The sequence below is a fragment of the Balaenoptera ricei genome, chromosome 10 (assembly GCF_028023285.1).
Source record: "Balaenoptera ricei isolate mBalRic1 chromosome 10, mBalRic1.hap2, whole genome shotgun sequence".
Taxonomy (NCBI): Eukaryota; Metazoa; Chordata; class Mammalia; order Artiodactyla; family Balaenopteridae; genus Balaenoptera; species Balaenoptera ricei.
Window position 1 is genome coordinate 35294906 of NC_082648.1, and position 13695 is coordinate 35308600.

Here is a 13695-nt window from a genome sequence, read left to right on the forward strand (position 1 = left end):
TCTCTTGCCTGGACTAAGTAGACTCCTAGTCTCCCTGCACACACCATTGGCTACATGTTTTGTCTGTATGTTTAATATCAGCCTCTCCCACTAGCCTGAGAGTTCCGTAATGGCAGGGACTGAGTGCATGTGGTTCACCACTGGGTCCCCAGCTCCTGGTACAGTTCCTAAAATCTGTGTAATACATATATAGCTACTTACTTCAGCTCTCAGTGATATTGATATGATTTCTATAGCTTTAGTGATTGAACTTGAATATATTGGAATTTCTTTAATGCTTTATTTCAGTATTAGTATTTTGTCTGAGTTTATTTATCATAAATGAGTTTTAACTGTTTTCTACTTTTGCACAGAGAAAATTATATCTGGAAAGAGGATGTAGTTTGGGTATTAATCAGTTAATGACAACAACCTACTTATATATTGTGGACTACCAGTCAATATGCTGAAATTATTTTCTGAGCAGTTGAAATTTCATACAATTGGCTCGTCTTTTTAGCATTCTTCTGTCTGAAGATAATGGTCTCTAATTTTAATATGGAGGTACATTTGCTAAATCTTCAATTAAAACCTGTTTGACTCCAAGTGTTCTTTTAAATAGAGGCTTGTGTCTTTTTTTTTAAATTAATTAATTGTTTATTTTTGGCTGCGTTGAGTCTTCATTGCTGCGCGGGCTTTCTCTAGTTGTGGCGAGCGGGGGCTACTCTTTGTTGCGGTGAGCGGGCTTCTCATTGCAGTGGCTTCTCTTGTTGCTGAGCACAGGCTCTAGGCATGCGGGCTTCAGTAGTTGTGGCACGCGGTCTGAGTAGTTGTGGTGCAAGGGCTTAGTTGCTCCGCGGCATGTGGGGTCTTCCTGGACCAGGGCTTGAACCTGTGTCCCCTGCGTTGGTAGGCGGATTCTTAACCACTGTGCCACCAGGGAAGTCCAAGGCTTGTGTCTTCATAGTTGTATTTAATAATTTTAATTTGCTTTACTGTTATAAAGATAGTTTTGCTTTATAAATCTTTATTACTTGGGCTTACTTTCTGCTTTGAGTTGATGATATTGCTTACTAAGGAAATTTAATTTATAAAAATAAAGATGATATAAAAAGTTGGTATTTAGAGATTGGCAACAATCTGTTGTAAATTCAGAGAGCAAGGATTTAATAGGTATATACCAGGGTTTCTCAACCTTGGCATTGTCAACACTTTGGGTTGCATAGTTTTTTACTGTGTATATGTGTGGGTGTTGTCCCGGGCATTGTAGCATTTTAGGCGCATCCTGCCCCTAACCAGTAGGGGCATTCCCTCCTCTCCAGTTGTAACAACAAAAGTGTCTGTAGATGTTGCCAAATTATCATGCAGGGCAGCGGGGAATCACACTAGTTGAAAACCAGTGGTATATACTGTACTTAGAAGAGGATAGTAGACCATGAACTGTCTCATTGGGGAAATCTTTGGCATTCTCTAGGTGTCTTTGAGAGTATGGTAGCTGTGTGGTATGTTGTTAGTAGCAAGCAGAAGTAGAGACTATGTGACTTTTTCACATTAAAAAATTTTTGTGCTTGCTTAAAATAAAGTAACTTTTGCACTTAACCACCTGGTTCTACCCCAAACTGAAAAAATGACATAATTCACTGATAAAGTTTCATTTTGTTGACTGATTTCAGAAGTTAGGTGGTGGTAGAAAAAGGGGACATAAATTACAACACAAACAGTGGTTTGTAACCAGAGCTTTTGCCATTTGAGCTTGTATATAGAGAGTATAGGATATAATTAACTTATTTTATTTTTTCTTCAAAGGGACATGAGAGACGGCTTTAGAAGAAAAAGTTTCTACTCTTCCCATTATGTGAGAGACCGGTCTCCTCATAAAAGAGACACTCCTTTTTTCAGAGAATCACCTGCAGGCCGAAAGGATTCTCCACACAGCAGATCTGGCTCCAGTGTCAGCAGTAGAAGTTACTCCCCAGAAAGAAGCAAAACTTACTCTTTCCATCAGTCTCAACATAGAAGTATGTATTTTTAAGAGTTCTCCTTTTTTTTTTTTTTTTGCAACCTTATATGTGTTATTATTTTTAACTCGTTATTTGAAAAATTTCAAACTTACAGAAAAGTTGAAAGAATAGTATAATGAATGTCATACACACACATAGACACACACAAACATTTTGAAACCATTTAAATTGGAGTCTATATGACATTTCACTTCTAGTTCTTCAGCGTGGAAGAGGTTGTAATCATGTTGGCAAGTCACACACCTCCTGTATTTTCTGCTAATTCCTGAGCTGATCCAACCTCTTTAATCTTCTGTCACTAGAGGAAATCTATTTATATTTTTCATGAAAAATATTAGTGGATCCCCCTAAATATAAGGTATATATAGCCTTATAGAATTTAGAGCTAAAACCTACCTTAGGTTCATTCTTTCCCAACCTCCAATTTGTTTTTTTTTTTTTTTTTTTAATTCTTTCCCAACCTCCAGTTTGTTTTTTGTTTTTTTTAAGTTTGGAGTGCCTGGACATGCATGGCATTCAGTGCATGTCATCCTGGCCCAGTTGCTCAGTATGTGTTGGAATAAATAAATGAAGCAACTTTTCTAGGTAACGCTTTCCTGTGTTGTCATTCTAGACTCTACTACCTGCAGTTGAGCTCATTCACAAAACACTTCCTCATGCCTTCTGTATCCAGGACACTGTGTTAGAACGATGTCCCTGTCACCAAGGAACTAGAATATATATGTGTATTTTTCCCCAACTAATAACAATTTTATCATTACGTAAATATAACATGTAAAGTATAACTTTGATGTAAGGCTCGTTATGTCGTAAATGAGTTAACATGACATTAGCCGGTCAGGGTAAGAGACTCTCACTCTGGGGATGGAAGAACATGCCATGGAGGAAATGACATTTGGGCTTATCTTTTATTTCAGACTTCTACAGGTGGAGAAGTATCTTCTAGGTAGAAGGAATTATAAGCCAATAATTTTTCTTTCCTTTTTAACTTCCTTCCTTTTAACTGTTTTTTTCAAATGATAAGGTTTTTAGTTCAACAGTCTTTGCCTCCTGCATGTTCAGAGTGATGGAAGATCACTTCAGATCATTAGATTGTCTCCATTGTAGCTGTTGCTGGATTCCTGTATTTAACAAACATTTATCACTTGTCTACTGTTTCCAGAGCTAGGTAGAGTGGGGTTTCCAAAAAACATATTTTTGGATATATGTGTAAGAATGCCATTTGAAGGATTTAAAACAAACATAGTCACTTACACATGCCTGACTGCTTAAAATATTCTTGGAATAGTTCCAGGTAACTGAAAGTTTTACTGTGGAGTTCAGTGTTAAAAGTTTGGTATTTTCTCCTATGCTTTACTTCCTTTTTCTCCCCTCACCCTTCAAGTGGATAAATAACCTCTAAGTCTAATTTATGCTCACATGCACAGACCTAAATATCCCAAATTAGCCCGATATACCTTCTAAGACCAACGATATTTTTTTAGATGTGTGTGACTTAAATCCAAATCTATTAATAATTTGGTTAAGAGGAAGAAAGTGTCTTTGGAAACTGATTTTGAAGCCTTTTTAACAAAACATGAGTAAAATGGAAGCTTGAGATCCTTCTTTACAGCTTATAGTGAAGCCATTAAGTTATTTAAGTTACTGTTGAATTAGCCTTATTTTTTACATTTCTCCTCTAAAACAGATTCCTAGGGAGGCATCTTCTGTCTGCCTTTGGCCTGGTAGTCAGTGACCAAAACTCTCAAATCTCAAGATGAAATGTAGAGTCACACAGTGATGCTCCTGTCTTAGTGTCTGCGATATGCTTTCCCCATCCTCTGAGGTCTAATACCTTTAATATCTTGCAGTGATGGAAGGATAACAGAGAAAGTTGGGAGACTAAAATCTGGTGTGAATTGAATGAAATAGAGTGTATGACTTTGTTAATGCCTTTATGTTTATTTTCTTAAGTCATTTAGCTTTGAAAGTAAAGTTCTTTAATCAAGAAAAAAAGTTTGTTCTGGGAAAACTCTCTTTACGGGTTACTTTGGTTGATTCCTTAGCTGTTTGGGCTGAACTGTTGAAATGTTTTTCTGTACTCCTTTCATTAAATAGTTTTTAGAATAGTTATATGAGATCATCTTCCAAAAAGTTAACAGTAAAAGTCTTGCTTTAAACAATAAAAGGAAAAAGTAATTGTTATTTTACATATCTGTGATAATGGTTTTTGCTTTAAATCTAAATCTCACAAATGTTGATGGCACCTTGCTTTTCTTCAAAAAAGGACTGAGAAATATCATCCTTCAATTATCAGTCACTTAAACTGGGCTAATTAACAGTGATGGGTTAATTTAGTTTTCCAATGTAAATTGAAATTTTGACAAAGATTTTAAATGTTTCTGTAACAGGTAAAAAATAATTTTCTTATTCCTTATGCCCTCATTTTGTTAATTCTTTAACTTTTAATGTTTTGCTTCTTGTTCATACTTTTCAGAGTAATTTTATTTATTTTAATAATCACTAGTAGTTTGTCCATGGTAATTATTTTAGGACTAATTCTTCACAATTGTTCTGTGCATTTAATGTATCTGTGCTTAATTATAAGCCACAGAATGATTATTACTTTTTCATCTCAGCTGCTTAGTTCCCATTTTGTGCTTACACACATACACACGTGTGCACACATGTCCACACATGTTATTTAATTAAATTTTTTCTACTTAGCCTTTTGGGTTAAATCTTATGGAACTTTGTACTGACATAGACTAATTATCTTCCTAAATCAAACTGTTTACACCTTGTGTTTCACGTTTAAGAATTTTCTGCCTATAACTTAAGTGGACTAACCTGGTCATAACGGTGACTACGATACTATTTTTCATTCCTTATTGTTGTTCATATTTACATGCTAACAGTGTAGGTTGTCCTTCTTAATCTGTTTATTAACAGATTATTATGATACTGTTATAGTTAAAATTGTTTTGTTATGTATACCTTGTGTATTTTTACTTAAAGTTTATTTTATTCTATTTAATCTAACAAAACATCTCCCCATTTGTCAACTATCTCTTATTTATTTATTTCCTTTTTCCCTACCTTCTCTCAAATGAATCTCATTGTTTTCCTATCTTATACTTTTGCTGTTTACCTCTGTTTAGGATAATAGCATTAATAATGATCACTATGTTTAGTCTCCCATATGGGTATGGGAGACTTTTTGTTAAAGTACTTCCTGTGATGTTTACTGTATCACAGTACAGTCTTTCCATTTTTGTATAGCTCATTTTAAAAAACAATTAAAATCTTTTCCTATAATGTCTACTTAATACTAGTTATTTATCTTAGAGCCGTAAAGATATTTCTGTTTTTGTTGGAACCATTTGTGTATTTGAAAAGTACCATCATAATCTTTTTGATTTTTTTTTTTCCAGGTTTAAATATATTTAGTTCCTTCAGCTGTTCCTTTCATTTGACATGGTTTTCAGACCTTTTGCTTTCCTAATTTTCTTTCTATTCCTTTTAAGTCATGATGCCAGAAGTGAACTTTTATTTTGTCAACCATATTGTATTACTGGTCCTTACTGAAACTGCAGACAACTGAAACCTAGGCCATTTTCACATATATTACTATGAAACAAAAAGCCCTGCAGCCTGTACTTTTTTCAGCTGCAATTATTTGTTTGTAGTTAATGCATTAAAAAAAAAAATCTTGGAATGATATATTTCATGTAGTTAACTTTGGCTTATAATTCTCTTCCATAAAGGTCTTAAAATCTCTTTAGTGATCCTATGTATTTAGCAGCAGATAAAAACAGCTTTGTTTTATCTACAAATGAAGTATGCTTTATGTGTTTTGTATTAATCATTAATAATTATGTTGTGTTATAAAGCAGAAACTAACACACCATTGTAAAGCAATTATACTCCAATAAAGATGTTAAAAAAAAAATTATGTTGAGTAGCATAAGGCCCAATATAGAAACCTCTAGGCACCTCCCTCTGTGGACCACAGCCATTTATCTGCATTGTTTGCTGTTATTCAACCAGTTGTGATTCCCCATCTTGTTTTCTTTTCCACTTGAGGATTACAAAGCATTTCCACTATGGAAACAATGACATAAAGATTGCCTTGCTTTGTTTTGTAAATCTGTTGTGGCTCCTAGGGATGATTATGTTAAGTATTTACAAACTCTTTGTTAATTCATTCTAAACATTTGCTACAGATTAATGTCACATTTACCAGTGATGCTCATATATAAATTAGGTTGTGTGACATTTTGGTTGAATTTTTTAAATGTCATTACTATGGAAGATTTGTAAGTTTATTGTTTTTGTTGGTCTGTATCTGATTTTCTATAGCTCTGACTTTGGGCTCAGCCTCCCCTTATTTTCTCAATATCAGCAGCCATTGTTAAGAATGAAAGATATTTTTAAGAAAGACTTATTCATCAGTGTTTAATCCTTTTCGAAAGCATATCTTCTACAATAACTGAAAATGTACAAGAATTAAAAATACTATTTTGAGAAGAGTGTATTTGGAAGATAGACTCTATTATTGAACTTAAGTATAATGGGAAAAGACACATGTCTTAATACCTGTTGGCTGTGAATGAATTTGGAAGTCCACATGAATTTTTGGATCACAGCTGAAATTCCAATAAAATTTAGAGATTTAGTTCTGCCTTTAGAAAGAAGGCTTTTCTGTGCGGGTGTAAGTGATAATGGGAATATGGAAATAAGGCTTTACCATCAGATCATGTTTATTACGCAGTAAGAACCTATTTTCTTAGCAGCTAAATTTTATAGTGTTTCTTGGTTTGAAAGTCATTGTATTTATGTTCAGTACTCATAAAATCATTCAACAAAAATATATTTCATATAAATGGTTTGCCAAGCAAGACAGATCTAGTCTTTGCCCTCTGAGTTTATGGGTTAGAGAAGGAGACAAATCATTACATGGGATTAGGCATTTTAGGGGATATCTGAAGAGTGGGCAGAAGTTGGTGGAAGGAGGAAAGTGGAGAAGCGTTATTGGAATGAGTTGTTTCATGAGGAATTTGATCGTGGGCTGTTAACTGATCCAGGCTGTAAGTGTGCTATTGAATTAGATTCTACAATGTATTCTTGTGTGTGAGAGTCTATTTATTATATCACAAAGAACTTTGGCTGTGAGTTTTCTGGGTGAATCCCAGGAGTACAGCTTTATTTAGCTTTTCTGGCACCTGAGTGATGGAGGTTCTGAAACAGTAATCAATTAATGGCATTTTCCTATGTGTAGGCATTTATAGCATCCCTGTTGCACATGTTCATAATATGTACAGATGATGTAATATTTTACTTATATTTTAAAAAGTGAGCTCCTGTGGTTGTAACTGATGTATTAAAGGAAAGTTCTCTTCAGAAATGCACTTCCATGTATTCATAGTTAATATGCCTTTATTTCAACTTGTTGGATCTCTTACCTCCAAAAGTTTGTTATTTGTGGGAAGCAGAGGTGATACAGAGAGAGCTTTTTCTACCCCTGTGTCTGGATGAACCTGTGCCCCCTGCAACAGAAGTGCGGAGTCCTAACCACTGGACCTCCAGAGAATTCCCTGTTTCATACCTTCTTGAATAAACCAGTAGATCTCTGAGAAATCATGTTCTTCCTAACCAAGAGCCCCAAATTTGCATGTCTTCATCCATAATCCAGAAAAATGAATCATTTCCTCAGCATCTTTATAGCCACCACATCTTCATTTGTTCATATCTTAATTTCCCCTTTAATGCTTCAGCTATCAAAGGAGAGATGAATCTACTACCTGCGCTGTTAAGTTTATTTGTTTATTGATAAGATGTTCAGAAGTATCTGGTTTTCTCTTATACATCAGGCACTGTACCAAGAATTTATTAGTTTGCAAGATGTAGCCCCTAATTTTATTATCTCCAGTGATTTTTTTTTTTTTTTTGATGTGGACCATTTTTTAAAAGTCTTTACTGAATTTGTTACAATATTGCTTCTGTTTTATGTTTTTTGGTTTTTTGGCCACGAGGCATGTGGGAACTTAGCTCCCCAACCAGGGATCAAACCTGCACCCCCTGCATTGGAAGGCGAAATCTTAACCACTGGACCTCCAGGGAAGTCCCTCTAGGGATGGTTTTAATTTTTTTTCCTAGCAGTGTATTTTGCTCCTATATGGGTTATCAATAATTAATAATACTTGATAGGATTGGGTGAGTCTGGTTAAGTTCATCGCTGCTTTCATCAGGAGAACACATCAGCAAGAAAGTATATTTCTGAAAGATCGTATCAGATTTACAGCTATTATATTCAAAGAGACAGCAAATATTGTTAAATTCTTACAGAACTTTTAAATGTTTATTGTAACATTAAGCTGCTTCTCTGGCTTTCATTTCACCTGCGTGGGAAGAACTTTATATCTAGTCTATGGAACCAGTATTTGAAATTCTTGTTCATTGTCTTCCTCACCATTTATTCTTTCACTCACCAATACATTGACTTGGATTTTGATTTCCATATTGCCAACTTTAGAATTTTTCTTTCCTGGTTTCTTTCCTTCATCCTACTTTAGAACTCATTTTCTTTAGCAAATCACAGCAAAGGCAGGAATGTGTTGAGCCCTTTTGCCCTGCTCTCAAGTAGGAGTTAGTTTCTGCTTACTAAGATCACATGTGAGATGAATTTGAGGTAATGGCTAATTAGCCAAGGAATAGCATTCTGTCAATTAGAAATATAGAAGTGTGAGTGAAAGAAGTGGATTTGAGAGACATTTGTCTTCATAGTATTGGTTGGAGCCACGGAAGAATAACAGAACAAAAAGGATTGAGGATAGGAGGAACATTCATATTTAATGAACAATAACCAACAAAGAAGAAAGAGAAAGGTAGGAAGATGTAGGATGACAAACAGAAACGTACAAAGGCATGAAAAGCAAATGGTAAAATATTAAGATTAACTTGTGTATGAATCATTAAGCTGCAGTAGTAGAGGACAAGAAGAAAGACCTTCAGTTTTAATGTAAGCAGATCATTGGAAACTCTGGGATAAAGAGTTTAAGCACAGTGGGTTGTTTCTATTATCTCTTGTGTTAAAAAAAATACTCTAAAATTTAGTGGACTAAAACAACCACTTGTTTATGATTTTGCAGTCTGAGCTGGATTCAGCTGGGTGGTTTTACTGTCTGTTAGGGTATTATTAAGTAGCCCAGGTCTGTTGAAGGTAGCATGGATGGGAATCTGTAGTTAAATGCAGTAATTCCTACAGTGTTTCTGAAATTTGGAATCAAAATCAATCAACACAGCACCAGTGGTGTGTTAGTAAACTGACTCTTCAGGGGAAAAACACCTGATTGTGACGTTTGCCAATATTCGTGGAGTGAATACTTTTACCATGGCTGATTTCAGGCTACCAGTGTGGAGTCACTGAACTTAAGAGTTTGGAAGAGATACAGACAGTTCATTCTCAACAGCTAGTGTGAGCCAGGCCCAAGCCCCAGACACTCCTATAAAAAAATATCATTGTCCTGATCTCTTGATCTACAAAGAATTTGAGGCAGGTTAACAAAAATAAACACTTATTAAAACAGGATTAAGTAAACGGGTGAAGAATTTTATATAAAAGGGAAATAAGGGTGTGAAAATAAAAGAATAAAGTTAGTAGTTTATGAAATAGTTGCCTATGATAAGGATTTCAACAATTACTATAAGTGAACTAAGGATTTGCCTAAAACAAAGAGGAAATGAGCAATAAATAGTGTTCATAGTGAAACTTAGATAAAAACACATCAGCTGCTCAGGAGGAACAAAACTTTCTGATGACATCAGTGAACAATTAGATAAGGATACTGCGTCTTCAACGTTCTTGCAAAAGTAGGATGGCAATATTTGTGTGATGTTTCTTGAATTTTTTAATGCAAGGTGCTGACAGTGCCAAAGTGATTCAGAAAATGTATTATTTTCTCAGAAAAAAAGATAAAATTGGCAATTTGGGATCTATAGTAGAATAATTTGAAATAAATGATAAGAAAACTTATTGGAAATATAGCTGAGAGCCCCTTCTAGTTTATTTAGGCTATTTAGAAAGCCGATTCCATCTGCATCATTAAGAGTTTGCAGGTAAGGAAACTAACAAAATATTTACAAGATTCTAAGTATGGGATAATTAGGAGATCAAGTAGCTGTGGATTTGTTTATAAGGAAAATCCGTATGTGAGAGAGTTCGTATAAAAATAATTAGCAAGATTTAGTAATAGGCTACCTGTTGAGAACACGTCAGAATGACTGCTTGCCGATAGCCGTCCTATGCTCAGGGAACTGATATGATATACCATGAAAACTTTCCCAGGTGTCCTTTTTGATTTCTAGTGGTGATTCATCTTTCACTCTTGATTTTTTGGTGTCATTCTTTAATCCTTTGAATATTGACTTTATGGAGGAGATTAGATTAGATGCTTATAGTGATAAGTAAGACGTGTGATCCCCGTCTTTAACTTTTGGGGTCTTATCATAGGATCCTTTTCTCATTTCTTTCTGCTCATGCTGTCCTTGGTTAGCCTCATCTTCATACATCATTGTTGTTGGACGCAATCTTAAACAGAGTTTTTCTCCTATTCTGTTATTTATTTCTCTTCATTGGTGTTTGCTCAGGCAGCCCAACTTGAAAGCAGGGTAGGAAGGTGGTTAGGGTCACTGGCAAATGCTCAGAAGTTCCTGTTCTCACTACTCCTACTTCTGGGTTCTTCTCTTGTTCCTCCTGGGCACAGAGGTGCTGGTGTTAATTCCTCCCTGCCCACCTTTCCCTAGAGTCCGTGCGTGCTGGTGCCTCCTACAAACGGCAGAATGAAGGAAAGCCAGAAAGAGGTGAGTTTTGAGCTAGATTGTGATTTGGGATCGTGAAGGGTGGGGGGCTATAATTGATAGAGGTTATAGAAATGGGAAAAGTGTATAACTGCTCCATTAGTCTGCTGTTGGAACCAGAGTTGAACAATAGCAGACTCAGGTAGTAGGATTTGGGGAGACATGTGGGTTTGTTGTCTGGGCTAGACACTCCCAGTCAGCAACTGCCACCTCATAGGAGGTTGAGATCTGTAGAGTAGACAAGTCACTGGCAGAAAGGACCCAACATCAGTAGGATCTGGATATTTCTATTTACCGTTTTTGTGCTCTTTCTGCTGCCATCTGTATCATCCTTTTTCTTTATCCTTTGCTTCTTGCCTGTCCCTGCCCTTCATGCCACCGGTATATATGAATATATGTTGATATTTGATAAACCACTGCCCTCTCCTTCAATGTTCCTTTGCTTCTGCACGCTGAGATTGGTTGAAATCTGCTTAAATTAGCCTTATGCAGCTAAAATCGTGAAAGATCCTAAGACTACACTTGGATACCATACTTGGCATACCTGTAGTGCTGATGTTTTGTTTGTAAAGGAGGTGCTAAATAAGAGATTAACAGCTGCTTGTGAAAGTTTTTTGCTGTGTTTAGCTGCTGTGTGCCAGAATTGAGCCTATAATTATGTCTTTAATTAACATAGTGTGCTGTGCTGAGTTCTTCATCTCTCAAGGAAATACTTAATCAGAATAGACTGGGGAGGTCATTGAATCCTAAGGGCAGAAAAAGAATTCATCTTTTCACCAGTTTGTGAGTGCCTACTCTTTTCTTAAAGGACTCAACTAGGTAGGCCTTGGGTATTTGGAAAAAAATGAGCTATGATACTTGTTCCTCTAGGGGCTTTTGGTGCAGTGGGATAGACTGACACTGTCACATTATGATATGGAATTTGCCATGTGCAATGGAAATACAGTAGGGAATGACTAAATAAACCATGTTCTTAGCCATTTGGGGATGTAATGATGGTTGGTATCATTTTGCTTTTGATTTTTAAGGTCTGTAAGAACTTTTAAACTTGCTTAGTGTGAAAGTCTCTTAATGGTACCACAAGTTAAAAGATTCTAGAGTTAGGTCTTTTTTAAGACTATTGGAGCTTCACAGTTGGAATACTGTGCCTAGAGCAGGAGTTTTCAACCTCAGCACTACTGACATTTGAGGCTGGATAATTCTTTGTTGTGGGTGCTGCCCTGTGCATTTGTAGCATGTTTAGCAGCATCCCTAACCTCTGCTTACTATGTGCCAGTGGCACTCACCCACTGTGACAATCAGAAATATCTTCACACATTGCCACGTGTTGTGGGTGCGGGGAGCTGTGGGGGGCGTCTTGAGCAAGCCTTTCCGGCTCTGCAGGACATTGGAAAGAGATGTTATTCACTACATCGCCAGGTGGTTGGAAGCCCTTGACCTCCAGGCCCTTACTTCGCTGTCTTGACCGTAGCAGGAAGAGCTTAAGAGGCTTTTTGACTGAAGCTGGCTTTGCCTCAGTTTCAAGGTCGTTTTGTCTCCGCTTTTGCTCTTGACTGCTTTCCTGGCCTTAACCCACTATCCAGTCTTGACCAGTTTCTGTGTCACTCCAAACTTGGTGCTACTTTTTCCTCTTCTCTGTAATTAAAGTTTTCCTAGCACTTGAAAGCAGAGGATATCTGTTACAGTTGACATATAGATAATTTAATGAAATGTTTTTCTATTAGCAACAGCTCACTGTTATTTTTAAGATTATATTTAACTAAACCCATTTTTGTTGTTTTCGTTGAACCAACTAAAATAATATTTAAATTTATTTTCTGGCTTATATTTCCATAAAAACAATAGTACACATAGAGCACTATGTGAGTGTCTGAAGTGACCAAAGATAAAGGTTAGTGACTTTATCGCATACAAATTTATTTTTCACCATTTAACAAATATTTAGGTACTCATTCATATCAGGTACTGGATTAGTGAGTGCTCTATTATAGTTTTCTAGTTTTAATTTTTTTAAAACATTTCATGAATACCTGTTAAGTTTCCTACATACCTTTCTCTTTGAGCTATAGCTTAATTAGCTAATAATTAGCTAATTCTCTTTGGTAGTATCTATATAATAACCTCCATTGGATTTTTAGTGTGATGTATTAAAAGTTAACTTTTCGGAACTTGGAGGAGGAAGCATTTATGATCTTAAAATGTTTTTTGCCTTTCCTGAGGTCTTCTCTGTGGTTCCGTGTTTGCTAACTGGCATTGATATGGCCTAGATTGCCATATATGCTGTCCTTTGGTTCTAGGTTATTTGAAATTTTTGATGGTGCCCAGCCTCTAAGATAGGAGGATTTAGATATTAACAGATTTAATTTAATAATGTAATAAAGATTTCACTATTAAAATAAGTGTATGACCTCCACCCCTTATTTATTCATTTACAAAATCACTCTAGTTGAAAACAAATAAGCTAGAAAATTGCATTTTATATTTTCTTATATAGGTAAAGAAAGACCTGTTCAGTCTTTGAAAACATCAAGAGACACTTCACCCTCAAGTTCTTCAGCAGTTCCTTCATCAAAGGTTTGTTGTATTTCTAAAATCAATTCAAAGAGGAAACACAAAGTAAATGAGATGGATTGTATAGTACAGATGCTTTTTTATTCTTTACTGTCACACCTAATGGAGGTAATTTGCTGCATTGAAAGCTTGAGTTTTAAGTAACCATAACTTAAAAGTTGCCCCCAGAGTAAATGAGCAGTTTTCTCATAGAATTATTTCCACAGGTTATGCTAAAATTAATATTTACTGAGCCCCTTCTCATCTTGACCATAGCCGAGTGGGAATGAATATCCAGATGAGGCAT

At 35.8% G+C, this 13695-nt stretch overlaps 1 protein-coding gene across 7 annotated transcripts in view; it reads left to right on the top strand.

Moving 5' to 3' along the window:
* Positions 1-13695, top strand: part of PPHLN1 (periphilin 1) — a 234071-nt gene that overhangs the window by 138277 nt on the left and 82099 nt on the right. For 5 of the 7 annotated variants that reach the window (XM_059935650.1, XM_059935656.1, XM_059935653.1 and 2 more), the window contains 3 exons: positions 1786-1997; positions 10785-10841; positions 13333-13412. In XM_059935650.1, the coding sequence (XP_059791633.1) occupies positions 1786-1997; positions 10785-10841; positions 13333-13412 (349 nt within the window). The remainder of the gene's footprint in view (positions 1-1785; positions 1998-10784; positions 10842-13332; positions 13413-13695) is intronic. The other 2 variants (XM_059935651.1, XM_059935657.1) reach the window with 1 other exon arrangement.